Below are 26,187 nucleotides of genomic sequence, written 5' to 3' on the forward strand. Positions count from 1 at the left end.
CTTATATAGCTTAGTCATTGATGTCATGAGCTAAATTTAGTGATTATACAATATGAATTTTGATTTTTTTTTTATATATTAACACTAGAAAATGCATAGTCCTAACTCGTTCGAGTTACTGAGTCAACCCGCTGACTCGCGAGTCAAGGGTTGGGTGATCCGACTCCGAGTCACAAGTTTGCCAACTATGATTGGAACAATCGGTCTGACAGGAAAATGCAGGGCCCATACACCACCTACGTGGCTGTGCATTGGGCCTTGTGTTTTCCTGCAGGGCTCCATGCTTCACATGAAACTCCACCCCATTCAAACCTCACATTGCTGATAAAATCAAGCTAGCTGCTTACCAGTAAGGGTGTGTTTGAATTCGTGGAATCGGGTGGACTTGGAATCAATGACATCAAAGTACTTCAGTAAAAAGAAATGCAGAAAAGAGAATTTTAATGGTATTGGAGTCTGATTCCACCCAATTCTGCTAATCAAAACACACCCCTGGGAATTGTAGCACATGACATGCACCCAAATCATTTAGATGTCTTGTGCATCAACTGTAATATATCAGAGCATGAAAGAAGTTCTCAACTTAATACTGATCATGTTGCAAATAAATGTCATTCAGATCCATTCCCTGTCCCTTACAGTTCTTCTGAGTACCGATATGCGCATAGACAAGGCTTACCTTTCAAGAAATCACATCACATAACGAACAAGAGAATACACAAACCATGAAGGCCCGTTACTAAGTACAATGTAAACAGAAGGCTGTGGTACAAAATACATATATATGAATATACAAGCAGCAATACATAGCTTCAACTGTATTCGAGGCGCTGTTTTTCTTTTCTTTGATAATCAGCACAGAGTTTTCACTAAGTCTTCAGGTAAACCACAATTGTCAAGAAGTTTCACCAATCTTGTGTTGAGGGGCACTGAGAGAATGTAGAAATACAGGGGTAGAGGACGATGATGCATGTCTAATAACTGCATCCTCATGTTGGAATTGAGCTTCATCATCCTTCATTATGGGCAAGTCTGCTTGCGTCCCTGAATTTCCAGCAAGCCTTTCTTTCCACTTTCTCCCATCCTGTAATAACACTGATACTAAATATTAAAACGACAACTGCATCTGCCATGGAAAACATCTCAGTGCAAGCTAGATTGGTTATCCCAAAAAAGGAAAAAGATCAGAATTATTATTTCCATTTGACTGGCCGAGAACACATTCATTTTCAAATAGGAAGCCAGCAAAGCTGGTGATGCTTTCTGCAAGCGTTCAATTCTAATAAACCAACAGATTGTTATAGCTCTCAGATGAATATTGGAAGCGAAATAATGTCCTAAGAAAACAAAACTTAGTAAATGCATCTGGAAGCAAAAGAGGACAAAGGCCATGGATTGAACATGAAATCATGCTCTTGGAAACTGTAGCTGAATGGCTTATTGAAGAATGAACAGTAACTGACTCCTAGATCTCAAACCACCACGTTAAAATTTAGTATTGAAGACTATAAGTGAAATGAAATGGGGATCTTCGAAACACGAGCTTAGATTAACAAGAGCAAGTGTCAAGAATGACACTAAAGCATAACCCTTAAAAAGGGTATAATTGGAAACAAAATAAAAATAAAAATGTATTCTTTATTGATATGAAAAACCAATTGCTTAAGAAGCATTGGAGTAAAATACAAAAGGGGCTGCACCCCTTTATATACACAGCTGAAAGAGGACTCAATAGAGTTGTTGGGCACAGTCCAACAGCTCTATTTAGAGCTGTTGGAATGTGTCAGTCCAAGAGCTCTATTAAGAGTTGTTGGACTGTGTCAGTCCAACAGCTCTATTGCTAGTCAAGTCTGGACAGGACTTGACTAGCAGCAGTCATTTTAGTTCAAACTGTGCTAGATGACATAAAGACAAAAAATAAAAATAAAGGAAAAAAATTATAGAAAAGAAAGAAATGAAAAATGTATTTATATATATATATATAATAATATAATATTATTATATATACATATATGTACAGTTTTACATTTTAACACTCCTCCTCAAACTTACGGTACAATGAGCGAAAGTTTGTCTAAGAGAAAGTGAAATCGGGGAGCAGCGAGAGGCTTTGTAAAGAAGTCTGCTAACTGATATTCTGAAGTGACATATGGCAGATCAATTATCCCGTGTAGATATTCCTCTCTGACGTAGTGACAATCCATTTCGATGTGTTTGGTGCGTTCGTGGAATGTTCTGTTACTGGCAATGTAGATCGCACTTTTGTTGTCACAACACATTTGTGAAGCCTTTGTTGCTTCAACTCCCATGTCAGCAAGCTGTCGTCGGAGCCAAACTACTTCCATGGTCGTGGTTGTCATGGCTCTGTATTCAGCTTCGGTGGATGAGAGAGATACCTTCTGCTGCTTTTTACACCTCCATGAGATTAATGATTCCCCTAAAAAGACACAAAAGCCAGTGGTTGAGTGTCTGTTATTGGGATCACCTCCCTAATCAGCATCAGTATATGCAATTAAATCAAGAGAAGAGGAGGAAGATAAGAAAAGTCCTCGTGAAAGAGAGGACTTGATGTATCTGATAATACGCATGACTACTCCCATATGAACAGAAGTAGGAGCATGTTGAAATTGACTTGCTGTATGAACAGCATGTGCTATATCTGGTCTGGTAATGGATAGATAGGAAAGTGCCCCGACAAACTGTCTGTAAGGAGTAGGGTCTGCAAGAAGTTCTCCATCATCAATCTTCATTTTAACATTAACAACTTCTGGAGTGTCGACTTTCTTATCATCAGTAATACCAGACCTGAAAACAATATCAAAAGCAAATTTAGTTTGAGATAATAAATATCCTCTAGGAGAATAAGCAACTTCAATGCCTAAAAAATATCTCAACAAGCCCAAATCAGTCATTTCAAAATGAGATTTAAGAAGTGTTTTGATTGTTTCAACTCCCTGTTTATCGCTTCCGGTGATGATCATATCATCCACATAGAGAAGAAGCACAATGATCCCTGCATCAGAATTCTTAATAAACAAAGCAGTGTCAGTTAAACAGAATTGAAAACCAATATCAATCATAACACGACTAAACCTATCATACCAAGCTTTTGGTGCTTGTTTAAGTCCATAAAGAGCTTTTTCTAAGCGAAGGACTTTACCCTTAGGAATACTTAGACCAGGAGGGGGTTCCATATATACTTCTTCAACTAGCTTTCCATTTAAAAAAGCATTTTTGACATCCATTTGAAAAATAGACCATTTTTTGATAGAAGCTAAGGCAATTAAGGTTCGGACAGTAGTCATACGAGCCACCAGAGCAAAGGTTTCTTCATAATCAATCTCATATTCTTGGGCATAACCTTTGGCTACTAAACGGGCTTTATATCTTTCAAGAGTACCATCACTCTTGGTTTTAATTTTATAAACCCATCGACATCCTATAGTTTTCTTCCCTGGAGGAAGATCTTGAATATTCCATGTAGAAGCCTTTTCAAGTGCATCTAATTCAGCTTTCATGGCTTCTATCCATTTGATATCATTTTTTGCTTGAAAATATGTGGATGGTTCTTCATATGAGTGAATTAATGCAATAACTGCCCTATATGTGGGTGAGAAAGACTCGTATGATACAAACTTTCTTGGAGGCCTCGAGATTCGGGTTGATTGTCTAGTTGGAATGTTAGAATACTTCTCAAGTGCACATGGAGGATTAGACTCTTGTCGCCTGGAATATTGAATACTAGTATCTCTATGAACTTCTTCATTTTCAACATTAAGATCAATAATTCTTTGATCATCATCAAAGTTACAGTCAAGGTCATATTCATCAGATGTTGATGTTAGATCTAGCAAAAAGGAGTACTCAGTGACGTCTTTTAATTTTCTAAAATCAAAGAAGCTCTCCTTTTCAAGAAAGAAAACATTTCTAGACACATATAGTTTATTATTTTTGAAGTCAAAACATCTATAACCTTTCTGGTTTTCAGCATATCCTAAAAAGGCACAGGGAATTGCACGAGGGGAAAGTTTATCATTTTTGTCAGTAAATATGAAACATTTGCACCCAAATATTCTTAGTCTAGAGTAGTCTGGAGAAATGTTCATAAGTTTTTCAATGGGAGTGATATTTTGTAACGAAGAAGATGGCATCCTATTAATGAGATAGGTGGCAGTTAAGGCAGCTTCTGCCCAAAAGTCTTTCGGGACTTGATTTGCTATTAATAAAGTTCTAGTGGTTTCTATAATATGGCGATGTTTTCGTTCTGCCAGTCCATTTTGTTGAGGTGTATAAGGACAAGATCTTTGATGTGTGATGCCATGCAATTTAAGATAATTTTGAAAATCTGTGGATAAAAACTCTCCCCCTGAATCTGTGCGAAAAATAGTAATATCATTTTGAAACTTGTTTTTAACCATATTATGAAAAGTTTGAAAGTATGAAAATACTTCAGACTTATGTTTTAGAAAGTAATCCACGTATGTCGGGAGAAATCATCGACAAAAATAACATAGTAAACAAATCCTCCTTTAGAAATTACTGGTGCAGGACCCCAAACATCCGAGTGTATTAATTCAAGTGCTCTTGAAGAGAAAAAGGTTCTGTTCTAAAATGGTAATCTTTTCATTTTGCCGAGAATACAATCTTTACAATCAAATGATTCAGAGTTACAAAATTTCTCTAGATTTGGAAAATGTTGGATTTTGGCTATATGTGGGTGACCAAGTCTCTTATGCCACAGTTCCAACTCTATTTTTTTTTAATATTATAACAAAAAGCTTTCTTCGGCATTTCCAAAAAATCCATGTAATAGAGTCCTCCTTCTCTATGGCCTTCCCCAATCAGCTTGCCTGACTGGCGATCCTGTACCCAACAACCATGAGAAGAAAAAGAAATATTACACCCATAATCAGAAATTTGAGATACAGATAAAATATTTAAATTTAATTTGGGAACATGTCTAATTTCTGGAATAAAAAAATTTTTTGTTTTATAAATTTTTTCAAAATTTTCTATTCCTTCTATTTCAAGAGAAGTCCCATCAGCAGTAAAGACCTTTGACACACTTGTTTTATTTTTAACACATTTGGATAGACTTTGATTATTTGGGGTCATATGAAAAGATACACCAGAGTCAAGAAGCCAAGAAATTTTACCTAGATCAGAAAAAGATGAGGCTGCTGCGCCGGTTGAAGCTTCAGATGAGGAAGAGGCACCTTTGATGAAAGGCTGAAGAATCTCCATTAGTTGGGTCAGGGAAACTGGTGCATCCTGATCTTTAGGCTCCGATCCAGCAATTGCAGCTCTTTTTTCTCTCAGCTCCTTAAGTTTGGGACATTGTGGCCTGTAGTGTCCCGGTTCATGACAGTGATGACAAATAACTTTCTTCTTATCATAGTCACCATTTTGTCGGTTAAAGTGAGGAGGCCTATATGATCGAACATGATTCCCTGGTCTAGACACGGCTAAAACGGAATCATCTTCAATTTTTAAAGAACCTTTCCGGAGACGATTTTCTTCCATTGTTAACTCTTCAATAGTTTCAACAATAGAAGGAATTTTTCCCCGGTGAAGTAGGGCCGATTTAGTGGTTTCAAATTCCGGCCTTAATCCAGTGATAAACTGGTAAAAATGTTCAGCATCGAGTTGTTTCTGACGAAGCTCGATGTCTTCGGCACAATGCCACTTTGGTTCTAAAAGGGAAAGTTCTTCCCAAAGTTCGGACAACCCATTGTAATATTCACGAATAGTTTTGTCTCCTTGTGTCATCATTCGAACTTTTTCTTGGAGGTTGCACACGTGTGCAATATCTTTAAGGGAATACATATTCTTAAGGTATTCCCATGCCTTATCGGCATGATCAAATTTGGCAAGACTTGAGCATTTTTTAATGTCAACGCTATTGATAAGCCATGACATTATCTTCGCATGAGATATTCTCCATTCTTTCCATTTCTTCTCGTATGAGGCAATAGCTTTGATTTTCTCTTCTTCCGATAGAGGGACCTCTTTATCTCCCTCCTTTTTAGTAAGAGATAGCTTAGGTTCCGAATCGAAACCATCCACAATCCCCCATAAGCCTTTTCCCCATATATGGTGCTTCATGATTGAAGCCCATGTTACATAGTTCGTATCGCTTAGTTTCATAGGCATGATGGTGACTTTATCATTGTCATTCATCGATTATAAGGAGAGAAAGAATAGGGATAGAAGAGAAACAAGAAGGAAAATGAAAAAGAAAGAAAAAAAAAAACAATACAACAAGATGTGAAATCTTCTCCAATGAAGTGATAAAACACTTCTCTTCAAGTGGCGAACACTTTTGCAAACGAGCACGGAAACCGAGGCAGCTTTTCCTCAAGATTTAGTACTTCCGCGGCTCTGATACCATGAAATGAAATGGGGATCTTCGAAACACGAGCTTAGATTAACAAGAGCAAGTGTCAAGAATGACACTAAAGCATAACCCTTAAAAAGGGTATAACTGAAAACAAAATAAAAATAAAAATGTATTCTTTATTGATATGAAAAACCAATTGCTTAAGAAGCATTGGAGTAAAATACAAAAGGGGCTGCACCCCTTTATATACACAGCTGAAAGAGGACTCAATAGAGCTGTTGGGCACAGTCCAACAGCTCTATTTAGAGCTGTTGGAATGTGTCGGTCCAACAGCTCTATTAAGAGCTGTTGGACTGTGTCAGTCCAACAGCTCTATTGCTAGTCAAGTCTGGACAGGACTTGACTAGCAACAGTCATTCTAGTTCAAACTGAACTAGATGACATAAAGACAAAAAATAAAAATAAAGGAAAAAAATTACAGAAAAGAAAGAAATTACAGAAAAGAAAGAAATGAAAAATGTATTTATATATATATATAATAATATAATATTATTATATATACATATCTGTACAGTTTTACATTTTAACAATAAGCATATTGAAATTGAAGTATCATTCAATGAATCTACAACAGACCATGAAGTGCATATTAGAGATGTGCATGAAGTGAATGGATGAATAGTATAGCGGACAATGAACCAACCGAGAAGACAATTTTCTACATCTCACTTGGGAGAAAGAAAAAGCAGGCACGCATATACACACATATTAGGATCAAGCTAATGAAATGAAACAAGATGTGCACAATCACATTGCCAACAAAGGGCTATACAAGTGTACAATCACAATAGGATCTCAAATGGATCAAATACAATCTCACAAAGGAGACACAATATCATAATCTCACAACAATATAAAAATAAATACTTTTATACTACCACACAAAATGATTGTGAAAAGCATAGCATAACAAGAAGTAGTGAGGCTCTATTTATAGAGCCTCACATGTAAGAGAGGGAGGCAGTCCAATAGTCGGTTGGACGGCCTCCAACGATCATATTTATGACCGTTGGGAGCAGTTCAACAACTAGTTGGACGGCCTCCCAACATTCATATTGACCTTACAATAAAAAAATAAAAATAAAATAAAAGACTTTACAGTCCCTAGTTGACTGTATTCTATTATAGGATATTAAATGATCAAAATACCCCTAATATACATATATTGTATAAATATACACATATCAGTTAAATACAACAATATATACACTGTATTTTAACACTCCCCCTCAAACTTATGGTGAGATCACCGAAAGTTTAAGGAGAAACAAAAATCTTGGTAAAGGAAGAGCTTTGGTGAAGAAATCTACAATATGAAACTTTGACTTAACATATGGTAAAGTAATTTTCTTCTTCAAGTATTCTTCTCGAATATAGTAGCAATCCATCTCAATATGTTTTGTTCTTTTATGAAACGTATAATTGCTAGTTATATATATGACACTTTTATTATTGCATCACAACTTTGAAGATTCTGAAAGAGCTACCCCCATATCTAAAAGCAATGATCTCATCCATACGACTTCAGTTGTTATTGTAGCCATCGCCCTATATTCAACTTCTGTGAAAGACAAAGACACTTTTTGTTGTTTTTTGCATCTCCAAGAAATAAGAGAATCACCTACAAACACAAAAAAAACTGTGGTTGAGTGTCGGTTATTGGGATCTCCTCCCTGGTTAAAATCAGTACAAGCAATGAGATTTAAAAATGAAGAAGATGATAAGAATAACCCTTTAGATATAGTCCTCTTGATGTATCAAACTATTCTTAACACAACACTTATGTGAACTGATGTAGGCGCATGCTGAAAATGACTAGCAGAATGTATTGCATACCGGTCTAATAATAGATAAGTACATTAGTGATTCGATAAGTTGCCTATAAGGAGTTAGATCATCTAATAAGACTTTGTCTTCAGCTTGCCTTTTAGCATTTATTACTTCAGGAGTGTCAGCATATTTTGTGTATGTAATTCTCGAATGTGCAACAATATTAGCTACAAACTTTATTTAAGACAAAATGTATCATCTTAGCGAATGTGTTACTTCAATACCTAGAAAATATCTCAAAAAACTAAGGTTAGTCATATCAAAAGATGTCTTAAGCATAATTTTAATTTTTTCAATTTTCTTCTAATCATTTTCAGTGATGATCATATCATCAATATACATGAGTAATATGACGAGTGAAGTATTTGTAGATCTTACAAAAAGAGCAGTGTCAGTATAACATGATTTCAATTCAAAATTTATCATAGTTCCACTAAATTGATCATACCATACTTTATGAGTTTGTTTAAACCCATATAAAGCCTTTCAAAAATGAAGAACCATATTATTTTCAATAGTCAGACCAGGGGGAAGGATCCATGTAAACTTCTTTATTTAATTTTTTATTTAAGAAAGCATTCTTAACATCTAACTAATATATAGGCTATTTTCTAATGGATGCTACTGCAACTAGAGTCCTAACTGTGGTCATGCGAGTTACTGGGGCAAAGGTTTCTTATAATCTATACCATATTCCTAAGAATACCGTTTCACAACTAATCTTGCTTTATATCTTTCTAGAGATTCATCACTCTTTGTTTTGACCTTAAATACCCATTTACATCCTATTGTTTTCTTCTCCTTGGGCAGAAGTTGGACTTCCCAAGTATGAGCCTTATGTAATGCATCTAACTCGATTTTCATAGCCTCAACCCATTCTTTTATGTCTTTGGCCTCTATAGTTGGATGGTTCATGATATAAGTGAATAGATAGAAGACATACCTTATAATTTGAAGAAAAAAATTCATATAAAACAAACCTACTTGGAATTCTAGGTATTCACTCAGATCTTCTACATTTAGTGATTGACTATATTTTTTAAAAGTACATAGAAGCTCCCCATTGTTACATCTAGAATATTGTATAAGATTACGAGTCAGTTCTCTATATTCTCTTGGTTCATTATTTTACTCAACATTATCACTAACTTCATCATCATTATTGTCATAATTGGACTTAGGCAATAAGTCGAATAAAAAGGCATACTCGGATTCTTCCTTAGGTTTTTCAAGATCAAATCTTTTTTTTTAGAAATGTAATATTTCTAGATACATAAAGCTTATCATTTTTTGAATCATAACATCGATAGCTTTTTTTATTATCAGTATATCTAATAAACACACATTCAATAGCTTTAGGAGAGAGTTTGTTGTATTTTTCAAGAAGCACAAAACCTTTACATCAAAAAATTCTTAATCTTTTCAAATCAGGAGTAGTCTTAACAAGTATTTCAATTGGATATTTGTTTTTTAAAATTTGAGAAGGCATTATATTTATTAAATAGACCGCGGTGAGAGCGGCTTCGGCCCAAAACCTTCTTGAAACTTTCTTTGAAATAAGTAAAGTCCTAATAGTTTTAATAATGTGACGATATTTTCTTTCGGCAATTTTATTTTGCTGAGGAGTCTTAAGACATGATTTTTGGTGCAAAATACCATGGTTTTTTAGGTGAGATTGAAATTCATTTGAAAGAAACTCTCCCCCGGAGTCGGAGCGGAAGATTTTAATATTTACTTTAAATTGATTTTTAACAAGATTTAAAACATGAAAAAACTTTAGAGTTAATCCAAGGAAGTAAATCCAAGTATGTCTACTAAAATCATCTATGAATGTAACATAATATAAGCAACCACCTTTTGACATAATGGGAACGGGGCCCCCATACATCCGAATGCACCAATTCAAAAGTTTCATTAGTTAAAGAAGTTCTAAATTCAAAAGGTAACATTTGCATTTTTCCAAGTATACAATCTTTACGTATATATTATTTTTCCTTATAATTTTTTTTCAAAAATGGAAAGAGAGATAGTTTGGATATACTTGGATATCCTAATCATTTATGCCAAAGATCTAAATCAATTTCTTGGGCATGATTACAACAAGAATTTTTTGGTAGACATAAAGAGTCTATAGAGTAAGGGTCTCCTCTTTTATGTCTTTGCCCAATCAGCTTCCCTGAATGGAGATCCTGCACCCAACAACCCTTAAACGAAAAGAAGACCTTGCACCCATAATCAGAAATTTGAGAAACCGAAAGAAGGTTTAAGTCAAGTTTTGTAATAAGTCTAACATTTGGAATAAATAACTTATTTGAATCACCTATAGTTTTGTAAAAATTTCCTATACTTTTAACTTTTAAAGGAGTACCATCAGCGGTTGACACACATGAAAAATATGAATTAGTGCAATCGGATAGTAATGTCTCAAACTCCGCCTGTGTATAACTGTTTAGTTATGCACTGCCGGTCCCAAGCCCGGATAAAGGAGGAGGGTTGCGGTAGGCCAGTGACAGCCAGCATAAAAACTTAGTCATACCCTATGAATATGAACCAATATGAGAATTTCGTTGGGGCGTTCCCTACTGAGCGACACGCTGTACTCTATAGGCCCGGAGGCAGTGATAAATGGGCAAGGGTTGCTAGGTCGTCGCCCAGAAGCGACGCATCACACCAGCGCCCGGGTGTGGTGTCAAATAGGCAAGGGTTCCCTCACTTTGTTGGACGGGTGGGGGTAAAGAAGTTAGTCCAAGACCATAAAATTAGGTTAGCCACTTGGAATATAGGGTCTTTAACTGGTAAGTTGGTAGAGTTAGTAGATGTTATGTGTAGGAGAAAGATTGATAGTTTATGTCTACAAAAGACCAAATGGGTAGGTGAGAAAGCAAAAGTAATAGAACCTTGGGGATATAAGATTTGGTATACAGGAATAAATAGGAATAAGAATGGATTAGGGATTGTTATGAGTCGTGAGTTTATAGATAATGTAGTTGAGGTCCGTAGGAAGGGTGATAGGATTTTACTTATTAAATTAGTATTAGGTACGGATATTATTAATATTATTAGTGTTTATACACCTCAAGTAGGTTTAGATGATTCTATTAAGCGTCAATTTTGGGAAGATTTAGATGGAGTAGTACAAGGGATATCTTATGGAGAAAAGCTTTTCATCGGCGGTGACCTTAATGAACATGTAGGCATTAGTAGGGATGGATTTGAGAGTATCCATGGAGGCTATGGTATAGGAGAAAGAAACGAAAGTGGAGAAAGGATTTTAGATTTTGGTTTGTCCTATGATATGATCTTAGCAAACACTTGGTTTAGGAAAAGGGAGACTCACCTAATAACATTTAAAAGTGGGGTTAATACGAGTCAGATAGATTTTTTCCTACTTAGAAAGAAAGATAGGGGTTGTTGCAGCGATTGTAAGGTTATACCGGGAGAAAGTGTAGCTACACAACATAGAGTCTTAATTTTAGATCTTAGAATTAGACAATGCCGCAAAAGGGATAGACATAGGATAGATCCTAGAATTAAGTGGTGGGCACTGAAAGGAGCTAAACAAGGAATGTTTGTAGAGCAGGTAGTTAAGGAAGCTGATTGGTGTCTCGAGGATGATTCAGAATCAATGTGGAATAAGATAGCGGGTGGCATGAGAAAGGTGGCTAAGGAGGTATTGGGTGAGTCTAAAGGCGGTACACCGCTAGGTAAGGATACATCATGGTGGAACGAGGATGTCAAATTAGCTATTAAGGTTAAAAGAGAGTGTTATAGAAATCTAAGTAAGAGTCGTGATAATGAGAATTTGGAGAAGTATATGATAGCAAAGAAGGAAGCTAAAAAAGTAGTTCGAAACGCGAGGGATAAGGTATATAAGGAGGTTTATGACAAGTTGGATACCAAAGAGGGCGAGAAATATATTTATAGGCTTGCAAAGATGAGAGATAGGAAATCGAGGGATCTGGGTATGGTTAGATGTATCAAAGATGAAACGCAAAGGGTTTTAGTCAAAGATGAGGAGATTAAGGAGAGATAAAAAGATTATTTTGATAAGCTATTTAATGAAAGTCATGCTCAGGATCTTGAAGACTTCTCCATTCCTTTTCATGAGATGAATCGTGACTTCATGCGCAAGATTCAAAAGAAAGAAATTGCAGAGGCTTTAAAGAAAATGAAATCAAGAAGGGCAGTTGGCCTAGATGGTATACCTATCGAGGCTTGGAAATGCTTGGGAGAGAAAGGTTTAGAATGGTTGACAAATCTTTTCAACAAGATTTGGCGGATAAATAAGATGCCTAATGAGTGGAGGAAGAGTACTTTGGTGCCTCTATATAAGAATAAGGGTGATATACAAGATTGCACAAACTATCGTAGTATAAAACTCATGAGTCATACTACGAAACTTTGGGAGAGGGTGATTGAGTATAGGTTGAGGAAGGTTGTCATGATATAGGAGAATCAATTTGGTTTTATGCCTAGAAGATCAACTATGAAAGCTATACATCTTCTTAGACAACTTATTGAGAGAAATAGAGAGAGGAACAAAGATTTGCATATGGTTTTTATTGATTTGGAGAAGGCATACGATAGAGTACCTAGGGACGTTCTCTGGTAGACAATGATGAAGAAAGGTGTTTCTCTCAAGTACATTAGTATAATTAAAGATATGTATGAAGGAATAGTAACCAATGTCCGCACTTGTGGAGGGGTGACAACCAATTTTCCTATAACGGTTGGGTTACATCAAGGATTTGCTTTAAGCCCTTTCCTATTTGCTATAGTGATGGATGAGCTTACGAGATCAATTCAAGAAAATGTGTCGTGGTGTATGTTGTTTGCTGATGATATTGTTTTGATTGATGAGTCTAGAGCTGGGGTTAATGCTAAGTTAGAATTATGGAGACAGACATTGGAAGCAAGAGGTTTTAAGTTGAGTAAGAGTAAGACAGAATATATGAAATGTCGGTTTAGTAAGCAACGAAGTAGTGATGGGAGTGTAGTGAAGCTTGGTGAGCAAGAAATACCGGTGGATGATTGTTTCAAATATTTGGGATCTATTATTCAAAAGTATGGAGAAATTGATGGAGATGTAAATCATAGGATAAAGGTTGGGTGGATGAAATGGAAAAGTGCAACTGGAGTGTTGTGCAATCGTAGAATGCCATTGCGGTTGAAGGGAAAGTTTTATAGGACGACTATTAGGCCCGCTTTACTATATGGTACGGAATGTTGGGCTGCCAAGAGACATCATATTCAAAAAATGAGTGTAGCTGAGATGTGTATGCTTAGATGGATGTGTGGAAATACAATAAAAGATAAGATTCGGAATGAGGAGATACGTAAGAAGGTAGGCGTTGCACCCATTGAAAATAAGATGAGAGAGAATCGTTTACGGTGGTTTGGACATATTCGGCGAAGGCCTAATGATGCTCCAGTTAGAAGGATGGAGAAATGGGAAAATATATTAGTTAAAAGAGGTTGGGGTAGGCCTAGGAAGACATGTATGGAGATGATAGGAAAGGATATGAATGCTTTGAACCTCACCGAGGACATGGCATTGGATAGAAATGATTGGAGGAGAAGGATTCATGTGGAAGACCCATAATGATTTTCTTTTTTGGTTCATATCGCCGACCCCAATTGTTTTGGGATGAAGGCGTAGTTGTTGTTGTTGTTGTGGATAGTAATGACTCATTATATATCATATGAAAAGATGCTCCCGAATCCAAAATCCAAGAGGACTTACCTAAAAGAGAGGAGGAAGAGATGACGACACCGGATGTAAGGGGAGTGACTTTTAGAATTTATGAAACAGCCTCTGCATTTTTGACAATCATCAAATCATTAAAGTTACCATCTTTTCTTGATTCTTTATTTATTAGAGACTCTTCACTTATCGCGGCCACTTTTTTGAGTTTGGGACAATTCGGCCTTATATGCCCCGGTTCTTTGCAATAGTAGTAAGTAATTTTACCACCCTTGTATCCTCTTTTATATCCTCCCTCATTGTATTTTTTCTTAAAGTGACGGGGTTTATAAGTCTTTACAAAGCTTCTGGGTCATGATATGGCATAGACTTGTGCATTCCGAGTCTCATTTTTTCTTGGCATATTTGAGCAAGAGCATCACTAATGGAAAGAGCCGAGGTCCTATGAAGTAAAGATGACCTAACTTGCTTAAATTCCGGTTGAATACCATGTAGGAAAGAAAAGAGATTTTCTCTTTCAACTTGTTATTTTCTCATCTCAATAACAGAACCTTCCCATTTTGGTTCCAACATAACCATCTCATCCCAAATCTGAGATAAGAGACTATAAAAATCTTATACTTTTATCCCCTTGTTTAGTAGTACACACCTTATCTTGGAGATAATATAGCCTAACCATATGCTTTTGAATGAATGTGCTCTTTAGAAAAATTAATGCATCGCATGCCTTTTCTAACTGGATGATGTTGGTGCCAATCTTGAATTTCATGGTATTCATAAACCATGAGAGTATTTGAGCATTATTTGACTCTCAATCTTCCATTTTGTCTCGATAATCGTGCAAAGTCTTCTCCTTTTCTTCTTTAAAAAGAACTTTAATTTGATATTTTTCTCTTCTCATTAACTTTAGTTGGAGTTCATTAGTGGTTCCACTAATAAAACCCCAAAGTTTTTTCTCCTTGATATGGTTTTCCATTGTGGTAGCCCACATCAAGTAGTTGCTTTTGTTGAGTTTGTAAGAGTTGACGGAAGTGGATTCTCTTTCACCCACATTGAAAAAATAAGCTTGAGGTTGAAGAACCAAGCTTGAAGACCACCACCACAAAGAGAGCACACCCAAGATAATTTTCACCACTATAAGAGCCCAAGGCTCTGATACCATTAAATGAAACAAGATGCGCATAATCACAATGCCAACAAAGGGCTATACAAGTGCACAACCACAATAGGATCTCAAATGGGTCAAATACAATCTCACAAAAGAGACACATAATATCACACTCACAAGAACAATATAAAAATAAATATTTTTATATTACCACACAAAATGCTTGTAAAAAGCATAGCATAACAAGAAGTAGTGAGGCTCTATTTATAGAGTCTCACATGTAAGAGAGGGAGGCAGCCCAACAGTCATATTGACTTTACAATAAAAAAACAAAAAAGTAAAAATAACATAAATGACTCTATAATCCCTAGTTGGTTGTATTCTATTACAAGACATTAAATGACCAAAATACCCCTGATATATGTATATTATATAAATATACATATATCAATTAAATACAAAAATATATACACTGTATTTTAACAGCTAATACCACCATTAAAAAAATTTGAAAAATGACATTTTGTTTAACCTCGTTCACAATGATGCCCAAAAACCTACTAAAACATATCATTGAATTGTTATCATAAACAAGTTTTTGATTACTTCCGAGCAAACAATTCTCACACATCAAAAATAGTTTTGTTGAATCTATACTAAGTTTTTCACTCTTAAAGTGGTGGCAACTCTTTTTAAGACCTTAAACCAATGTTGCAAGTATTGTACTGTATCATACGATGCGTATCATTACTTTTGGGTTTTATGATACAATATACACTCGTATCATGATACAAACGTGTATCATACCCACATCGGGTGTATCGTACGATATACTCCTGTATCATGCTGTATCGTATGATACAGGATGTATCGTACGATATACCTTCAGTGTACTTTAAAAAGGCCAAAAGTTACTTTTTCATTTTGGGTTTTATATACCTTTTGAGGGTCGACTTCTCCATTTCCCTAGAGGCTATTAGAAGTGCATTTCCATCATTTTTTACCCAAAAAAGTGGGTTAAGGTAAAAAAATTGCATTTTCACCATTTTTTCACTCACTCAAAGAAGTGGGTTAAGGTAAAAAATATTTGTTATGAGTAAAATTACAAAGCTACCCTAAAAAAAATTGCCTCGAGGGGCGTTGCTTCCTACAACCCCTCGCCAACTTACCGCGAAGTTGGATCTGCGAAAATTAAAGATTTATATCAAGGTAGAAATCAGGCTCCACACTCCTCCGACAAAGATGGCATAAGATGATCCGGTATAGCAATGGCACACTCAAGTAATGAGTGAAAACCGATTGAAAATTGAGTGCAACTATTGCCATAATATTTTTGTTTATATAATATATAAGTATGAGTCTTGTGGCATGTTCTTAATTAAAAGATATTTAATATTTTGCATTGTTCTTGTGAGATATTATTCAATATTATCTATGATTCTATATTAGTTGATGTTTGATGATGTCTTATGTGGCTCATAGAGACATAAATGCTTCATATGTGATTTTATGGTTGTATTTTGTGAAATTCATCATTGTTTCATGTGATACGATTTTTTTAAAAAATTTGTTAGTTTTTTCTGTTTTTTCTGTTTTTTCTTGATTTTTTGAACTTTTTTTATTAAAAAATTATGATATGTTTATGATACAATACGGTGTTACTTTGGGCCCAACCGATTCAGGTAACGATACGATACATACAACCTTGCCTTAAACACTATCATTTAGTTGAGTATAGAAAATAAACATAGGTATCTCAATAGATTGATCAAAATATGAAGTGTTATAGATCATTAATTATGCTTACCATCTTGCAATTATAGATTATACATGCTCATATAGTAAGCTAGCTCCACTCAGCTTCTTGGCTATTTAACTCTGACATGGCTTATGAAAGCATGTACATATTTCTAACAACTTCTACATCATTGTTTTAGCACCATCTCTTCTGTTGGATTGAAATGACTACTAAGCACCAAATATGAACTTCAGATTGCCGTCTTTGTCAGAGATGGTGCTGATTTGTTTCTTTTATCTTTAGGGTGGATCGGTCTTTTCTTGCACCTTATGCATGTCTGAATATCTTTTGTCTAGGAGCATTTTCACCAATGAATTAATAGTAGTTTGTGTGAATCAGTTCAAGTGAGCATTTAAACTCAATAACTTCAGAAGAATGCAATAAAAAATAATACCCACAAAGCTGTTGGTGGTGTAAACCACCCCTAGCTGGTGAAGAACTAGAGTATAGGTCTGATGCCTTCTTAGACATTTTTACTCAATAATTCCCATCCAAACTGGTCCAATATGTTGCATGCCCTATCTGTGCAGGCCTCATCAAATCTACTTTATGGAGGAAAAAAGAACTAAAATTTGATCCACGTGTCATGGCCACCCTGCTTGAGGCTTGGGTATAAGCACTCAATGCATTCACAGTCACACGCGCACAGAGGAATCGATTGGTAAATGTAAATGGAGGGCAACGAGAAAATCTTTGAAGAGAGGTTCTTCAACCTCAAATGCAGATACATGCAATAAACATTTCCCGCCACTGAGTAGTGGCTGAAAAACATCTAATATCATAGTCATTTTTGGCATCAGAAACATATTGTGAATTTTACTTCTTTCGGTGATCCCTTACATTTTGTTGATATTAAAATAAGAAAACGATGGTTGATTCCTTTTCACTCAATCTTATATTGTTTTTGCTTATTCACTGTTGCTGTTTAGGGTCGTTTGTCTTATTTTATGCACTGATTTTGCTGTATGTGTATTTTTTTGCTTGCCATATTTATGCATATTTTAAGGAATGCAGTCTTATTCATGTTAAGAGGTCCACACTCCACAGACTCTCTCAAAGAAGCTTTTCTTCAGCTTTCCTCTTTTGGTTTGACCACAAAAACAAGAACCAAAAGAAGGAAAAAGAATCAAGTAAATGATTTCATATGACCAGAAGAGAAAATTGTGTGCAAGGATGATAAGAACTAATAGTATGAGAAAAGAATAAACAGTAAAAAGAGGTTGGACAACTAAAAGTTCAAGTTTGAAGCACTAGACAAGGATTTAATATACATTCTAGACAAAAATCTAAGAGTGTGACCCATTGTCAATCACATTACAAGAAAAAAGATTTTATTGCCCCTCTGTATTTAACCAGAAAATGAAGAATGATGACAAAGTATAATATAGCAGAAATTCAATGAACTGCCAAAAGAAATGAGAACTTGGTGACAAGTATATGCTTATTTAAGAACAGAAGCATCATGTGTGCCACTTACATTTAATATTGAAGGTTCTGGTGCTGGACATTTCACTGGATGATCATTGTCAGGTGGTTCAACTGGATGTTCAATTGGCTTAAAGTCAACCACAGATTCAACTCCATATGGTATAATGACGGCAACACTAGAACTTATCTCTGTGTTTGGGTGCACCACCTCCCTGTTGTCCTGAACCAAAAAAAAAGCCCATTCAAGCTTAACACCCTGACATCCAGAATATCCGTTAGCTAAACAAGCAACAAGCAAAGAACATTGCTAACACTACACCAAGGGATTGAGTTTGCATATTAACTCTTCCAGCAATCCAAGTACAGATGGATCGATTAACCTCAGAAATCAGTTTTATGTATAGAAATAACAATAACAAAGTTATTAATGAAAAATAATAATAATATTATTATTAATTCTATTGTTGTTGTTGCTTGTTAATAACAGCAATAAGATGGACCAAATTAAAGGCTTTCATAAGTGGAAAAACTCAATAACTTGAAAGATAGCATGTCCAGGATGACTCAAACCCTTGTTTCTTCGAATGCCCAGAACCAAGGTTCCACGATAACTTATTGACATAAAGGATTAGAACCCAAGGTTCTAAAAGACATTGATACACTTTTTCTCTTATAGTATGCACAAATATCAATCTTAGGAGTTTCTTGAGAGGGGAACATGCTGGCAGATGATAAACAAACTTGCTTGTCTAGAAACAAGACTTGAGAAAGAGGCAGAAAAAATTAAGGAAACAAAAAAAAAGTAAAAACATGAAAGTTTTATAGGAAAAAGAAGCTTCAATGTTTAGGGATATACAGAAAAAAGAAAAAAAAAACACATGATATTATCGTGATAACATGGTGATGGTAAAATTCAATTTACTGGTATTTTGAAAATGTTATCTTTTGCAGTCTATTTGTTTCAAAAGATCCCAACAAGAATATTGAGTCCTTTTAAAGAGAGAGAGAGAGAGAGAGAGAGAGAATATTGAGATATTTCCAACAAGAGAATTATTGAGATACCTTCAACATACCATGGATATTTATGATAGATCTTTTAGTATAATGCCTCATAAGTTTCATATCTGTGTCGTTGCACTATTTTAGATATCCTCTTTGTTTTCTTATAGATGGGAATGAAAGTACTTTTCCTTCCTTTCAGTAGACATTTTTCTTGCAGTCAAGGTCTAGATGTTTCATTTCCTGCATGTACATATTGCATTGCTGGAAGGGCCTCATCATAATTGCAAGAGCTATTTCAACTTCCTCTAAAGGCATTTGTCACACAGACGCACAAACTAGACAAATTTAGTAAAAAGAAGAAAAGGAATCATAGCAATAGAGAAGAAGGCTTTACCAGCATGTTCGACGCTGGCAACCAACCTAGATGATAAGGAAACCACATTAACAACCTCTGGAAAGCTAATTTCCTTCTTGCCAAGGTCTTCATTCAAACTAACGGGTCATGATTCATGCAATACTTACATGTAGATATAGGAACCAAATCCTACGGTACCTTGGCTAGCCATGTGAAGCTTCAGCTTTTAACATAATTAGTACCTTTGAAATACTAGTGATTTTGCATCACTTCTCCCTAACCTCAAGACATATAGATTACTAGCAAGGTATGGGCAATGTCATAATTGTTGCATCCTCAAAACTTAACTGCTCACTTAAAACCAATTTAAAACAGGGGGGGTGGGGTGGGGATAAACTCACACACTTCATAGGAAAAGAAGATGAAAGAACTCTAGAATCTATCCAACAGTTAACGTATTCCAATTTAACCAATCAGCATCCAGATTTTACACAATTCATAACAACTCTCCACCACAAACCACACTCCAGCATCGAGAAACACACAATAACCCAAGATTCCAGGATAACATGAAAAAATCTAACAGAACCAAAGATTTCCACGATCTTTTAAGAAAATACATGAAATGGCAAGAAAGAAAAAAGAAAAGAAAAGAAAGATTTCAAGCAACATGATTAAGGCATCAAATCACAACCACCCACCATCCAAAAAACCCAAAACCAACATGCGAAACAAAAGCAACAACGAAAAGAAGCAACCTTTTTTCTGAACGACGAAAAAAGAGAGCCTACCAAAGAAGATTGAGACCTTCTGAGGCTCCCTCTTCCTCCTGAGAGCTTAGAGAAGATACCCACCATTTCCTCTGGAAAAACCAAGGTGGGTTTTCCCTTCTCTTCTCAAATTTAGGTGGCGGTGAAGGCTAACGGAAAATACAGTGACTCACTCCTACCTGTGGATTTTTTGAGTGAGATACTGCGGCTTGAGAAGGTGGGCAGGTATCCATTTCCTCATTTATAGCGAAGGCTCTGTGTGAGGCCAAAAGGACACACTCCCGGCATCCCACATTCCATCCGGTGCCTGTAAGAAAAGGAAGGCTGGTGTGGGCAACAAAGTAAAAACTGAAAAGAGTTGTGAACTTATTGGTAGGCCAAGATTGTACACAAACGGTTATTTTCCTTCTATTTACTGCCTAGGTGGGGAAAATCATGTTCTTGCAAGGCATTCTACTGCTCCATGCAATCGCTTGAAGCTGAGGATTTTGCATCTGGGCCATGGGGGTGGACAGCACCCACATGGTGCAGTTGGTTTGTGAGGCCCACGGTGAGGGGAACTCTGTATTTCACAGCGTTATAACGGCTAGTGCAAACTATTGGGTCGTAGTTTGTATTGGGTTTTCAGCTTTTTCATTCATTAGAAGCATAAAAGCAATAATATCATGATGATTTTTCATTTGGTTTGTTGAATAAAGGTAGGTCAACACATTTTCAGAGCCCTGATGAGAAGGCATGAATGTGTGTTTAGGTTGGTGTTTTAAGAACGTCTCATCTGATATGTTCGTGATGTTTATTGTAGAGGGCCTAGAGGCGGTAACCATTTACTTGTTTATGGTTTACCCTATACATCCAAGATCCATTGTTGAGAAGGTAGATTTAGGGTGCCAACGGATCAGACCTGGTTGAGTTTGGACTTGTATCCAACTCTGAGGTACTGGTCTGAGTCTGGACCTGGGTGTGACTAGATCTGCTATAGGAAAAAAACACAGCTAGGTCCCACAAGAATCACATAAACCAAACCCGTCCGTACCAAGTAAAATATCTCTTTTATTTTTTTATTTTTTTTTGCATTGAACATTGTGGATTTTAATTGGAAACAAGGTCAGATTAGAGTTTGTATGAAATTTCATAAATCATGTAATTAATTGGACCCCTTTCTTTGATACCAAACCTTGATCCTATCAAGTTAAGTGTGGGACAGGATCGAGTCATCATGCCCCATCCCTTGGCACTCCCAAATACAACTTTTTTCATAATATCAGATACCATACTGACATGTTTTAAACAATAACTGGATGGTCATTAATGTATTCGCCACTGTTTTTTCTTTTCCAATGGTCATTGGCAAAATCTCAAGCACACCGATGAATAAATTAGAGAAAAAAAACATAAAGAATTTGATAAAATAAACAATTAAATGCATAAGATACACAAAAGAAGCCCCATATTTTATAAGAAATATGCTGATATAAACGTAAATACCGTGATAAAATCGTCCTATATTATTTTAACCAATTAAATTGCAACAACACTTTAAAAAATCATGATATTTTAACAATTCAAAATGGGATGCCAAGTTTTTTCATTATATTTTTAGAATATCACGATATTTGTCACATTATATGTTGTAAGAAGCGGTGGACTTTTGGTTGATGGAGCAGATGATGGGCTTATTGAGGGCATGTGAGCATGGGGCACATGTAATTAGTACAGTGGGACTGTGTTTTGTTTAGGCTCCGGGAGACGCATCTTGTGATGCAAGAAAAGAAGATGGGACTGTGTGTTTGAATGGGAATATGAACCAACAAATAAAAAACAAGGAGAGAATAGGAGCTACCAATGAGTTGGGATCCAGACCCGAAGACGGTATCGCAGTATAAGGGTCCAATTTCTCAGACTGCTAAGAACCCGGCTATATCTGACTCTGTTCACTGGAATCTGAACCAGATATAGATCAAGGATGGGGAGAGGGAGGGGAAAAAACATTAATATCTTGATGTGTAGACCTTAATAATATGTGGATCTGGATCCAGGCCTGATTACATCTAACCCACCCAATCGGTTTGACAGTTCTGGTTCAAGAACCATATTTAAGGTAGTTAGGCAAGTACGGAATCATAATTCATGCAGACCAAATGGTATAACCAAACCACTTTTATTAGTCCCTAGTAAGCGCTGCTAAACGAGCTAAAAGTGTGCAAGCTTGGTTCATTCTTGTGGTGAGTCGAGCCAAGTTCTAGTTAGCTTATTTACCAAAAAAAAAAGAAAAAGAAAAAAAACATTGTTTCAAAGTTTGGAAGTAATCCTACAACATATACATTACTTCAAAAGTAAGATTTTATTTCTAAACCTATTGTTGGCAAACCAAATACTTTAATCATTTGTTGTACAGTAGAATACGAAAAATGATTGTACTGTACGGATAATTGGCTCGATTCTTTGAAAAAACTATAATTTTTTATATTTCTCTCAATGTCCAAAATCGTAAATATCCAACATCATTAGGGCCCTTTTACTTTTCGCAACTATGAATTTACGCCTTATTATGATACAATTATACCACACATTGGCTAGTTGCAATTCCTACTTAAATCCATAATCACACATTTTTTTATTTGGAAACTCAGACCTTACAAACTCGCATAAATTTATTTGTTAATTTTTTGTAGAAATTGAAACCACTAAAATCGCAAATATCCTACTCTTTCACATGTATTTCATGAAATCGCAAAAATATGTGTGAAACACCACTTACTACTAAATAAACAATATCTTACTTTTTTGCATGTACTTTATGAAATCACAAAAATATATGTGTGAATCTCTACTTACCACTAAATTCATAAAATATCCTATATTTTTGCATATACTTTTGAAAATTGCATAAATTTATTTATGAAACTGCACTTACTACTTACCAACAAATTAAAAAATATCTTAGTTATTTGCATATATGACACGATATCACATAAATTTACTTACGAAACCCCACTAAATTCACAAATATCTTACTTTTTTACATATACTATATGATCTTGCATAACGTAATTTGTGAATAGCCTTATATCACAAATATCGTACTTAGCTGTTTGCAAAAGTATTACACATATGTGATATTGCTTATTTATTATAAAATGTTTTCTTGAATCATATATAAACGGGTTATGCCAACAAAGTCAAACCAGCAATGAAGTAAACAAGTGGCATTCCACCAAGCAACTACTCGGTATGAGGTTCACAAGAGTTTGCCACAGAATGTCGGTCCAAGAGAAACAATCAAAATTGTGCATAACACCTACAAATACTAATTATGCATATACACTACCTCATGTTTACCAAGAAGCACTTGTAAAATAAAAAAAACTACAGTAGTGATTCATAATGGTGGTGAGATATTTCATGAGTAGAAAAAAAAATCAAATAGAACAATTCTTGTTACCGATTGAAGTGGATTAGTTATTGGCTTGCAATTAAAGACATGAAAATCCCTTTACACCTCCCCCTATGCGAAAGGATTTTCAAGGGAAAGCTTAGCTGGCTTAGAAGACTATGTGCTTCCAGTGAAAGAGCATTCCCTTCCATAGGTATGAAACATATGAATCCTAGAAGTGATTACATATCCAAAATGACCATCACTGCTTCATTATAATTTAAACCAAGAAAAACAAAATCCTCAAAATTATGAGGGAAAGTCATTAAGCACACTGCTTGAAAATTGGGAAAAAGAAAGGGCAGCATTAAGACTATAAATTCTTAAGTAAGCATAAAATAAATGAATGAACGTTGAAGAAAAATATTAGATCTAAATCACAAACTTAAAGGTATAGGACAGGATATGTGGCTAACTTTGTGCAGTTTCCAACCAAGAACAGCATACCCACTGTAGAAAAAATTTCCAAGAGATACTCTTCTCATGAATCTGTTTTTAAAAAATAAACAGACTTACGAACTAATAAAAAAAAATTTGAAATTGAAATTGAAATTAGGTGCTTGTAAAAGAATAAGGCACCATGGGGGCCTAACCCTCTTCCTGTAGGCCAAATTAATATTTAAAGGCAGATTGACTCTCGTCTGTAATAGCCCAAAATAAGTCTCAACTATAATCCCAAAACACAGTAAAAACAAAGCAACGTCCAAACAAGAATACCTAAGAAAAACTGAAATTTCATTGAACTATACACATTAGGTTTCAACCAATGTCACAAATCTCATTATTGGAAAATCTCCTGATATTAAAAAAAAAATGTTTTTAATGGAAACTCTCAAATAAATTACCAGCATCTACAAATATTAAATGCACAAAACAACAATACAAGAATACTACCACAATGGAACTCAGCTTCAAGAGGAAACCCTGGCTCAAACCCTTAACTTGATTGGACTAGGGAGGGTTTTGAGGTTACATAGAGCCAAGCCATTCAACCATGAGAGAGTTATAAAGAACCCAAAAAGTAGTGATGCCAGTGGCAAGCCCTTTTCCAGAAAATAGTAATAATATAAAATCCCATAAATTCGTATAAGAATTTCGTTCCTGTAAACATCCATATGAACCTAAATAAGAAAATAGCAAATGCCTATCACAAGAATCCAGAAGATAAAAATAAAACATTTTGTTACTGTAACATTTTATTTCCCCTTTTTTGCCTCTGACTACAAGTTAAGGAGAGAGAGAGAGAGGCCAAAATGGTGAACTCTTGGCTACGGCATGGCCATTTTCTTCCCATTCCAAGCGTAGACAGAGAGAGAGAGACATGTTTTTGGGTCTTCTTAATGCAATATCGAAAATAAGGCTGAGTCGGGCATCCTCCCCCCCCCACACACACATATATATATATATATATATATATATATATATATATATATATATATATATATATATATATATATATATATATATATATATATATATATATGTATATATATAGAGAGAGAGACGAACGAATTACTAAGACAAAGGGTTAACAAACGTTGAGCCCGCGAGCAAACAAACAGCAGACCCAAATCAAAAGCCGAAAACACGAAAGCAAAAGCATAAGGACAGAAGACCAAAAAAGAACAAAATTTCGACAAATTCAGCCAGGGTCAGAAAGAAGAGAGGGAGGCTGAAAGCGGTGGAGACCAGGCAGCAGAGATGCAAAATTGCATACACATAAGAGAGAGAGAAAGAACATTTTTCTTTTTTCTTTTTTTTTTTATACTCAAGCAGAAAGTTGTATACCGCAAACTTGTAAGTGGTAAAGATATAAGAAAAGTGATACAAAGCTAAAAATCCTTATAATTTATTTACTCTTTCAAATGAGAGAAAATTTTTCTTTAAAAGAGTTTTTCTAAAAAAAGTATATTTTTTTATAAAAAAAAAAATGAAAGGTAGAGGAATGTTTATAAAAAAAAAATCATTTAACAAAATTATCATATCAAAACTTTTCTTTTCTTCCTTTTTTGGTGAGAGTCTCACCCACCGCTTGATACGATTCCCTCTCAGTTGAACACCTATTGCTCATGTTTGGCCAGTTGAAAAAGTTGTTTATGAATCAATCCATACGGAGCCTGGCTTATTTTAAAGCCCTACGGTATCTAGTTATTAGTTTAGGACGGGCCAATAGTCTACCTTATATACTTGTAATGATTCAAGAAAGTTAAAAAAAACATGTCAATTTGAAGTCGAATCCCACCATCTCTATAGTGGGTCCCACGTTCTTTTCATGATGAATGCAACAGGCGGTGACGATGCCCGAACACCAAAGGGACCCGACGGTCCAATTATCAGGTGTTGTGTCCCTGTGGGTCCA

At 35.4% G+C, this 26,187-nt stretch overlaps 1 protein-coding gene across 2 annotated transcripts; it reads right to left on the bottom strand.

Moving 5' to 3' along the window:
* Nucleotides 1–833: 833 nt before the first annotated feature.
* LOC149819180 (uncharacterized) lies at nucleotides 834–20,680 on the bottom strand. 2 transcript variants are annotated; one of them, XM_089986508.1, is made up of 3 exons: nucleotides 20,575–20,680; nucleotides 18,318–18,488; nucleotides 834–1,084 (listed from the first exon to the last, which is right to left on the bottom strand). In XM_089986508.1, exons 1-3 carry the CDS (start codon nucleotides 20,626–20,628, stop codon nucleotides 896–898), a joined length of 414 nt encoding a protein of 137 aa, XP_089842634.1. In that variant the 5' UTR covers nucleotides 20,629–20,680; the 3' UTR covers nucleotides 834–895. The 2 variants fall into 2 exon arrangements, with proteins under 2 accessions (XP_089842634.1, XP_089842633.1); XM_089986507.1 differs by having other exon boundaries at nucleotides 20,417–20,589.
* Between the last annotated feature and the right edge of the window lie 5,507 nt (nucleotides 20,681–26,187).

The sequence above is a fragment of the Nuphar pumila genome, chromosome 13 (genome assembly GCF_984573655.1).
Source record: "Nuphar pumila chromosome 13, dmNupPumi1.hap1.1, whole genome shotgun sequence".
NCBI classification, from domain to species: domain Eukaryota; kingdom Viridiplantae; phylum Streptophyta; class Magnoliopsida; order Nymphaeales; family Nymphaeaceae; genus Nuphar; species Nuphar pumila.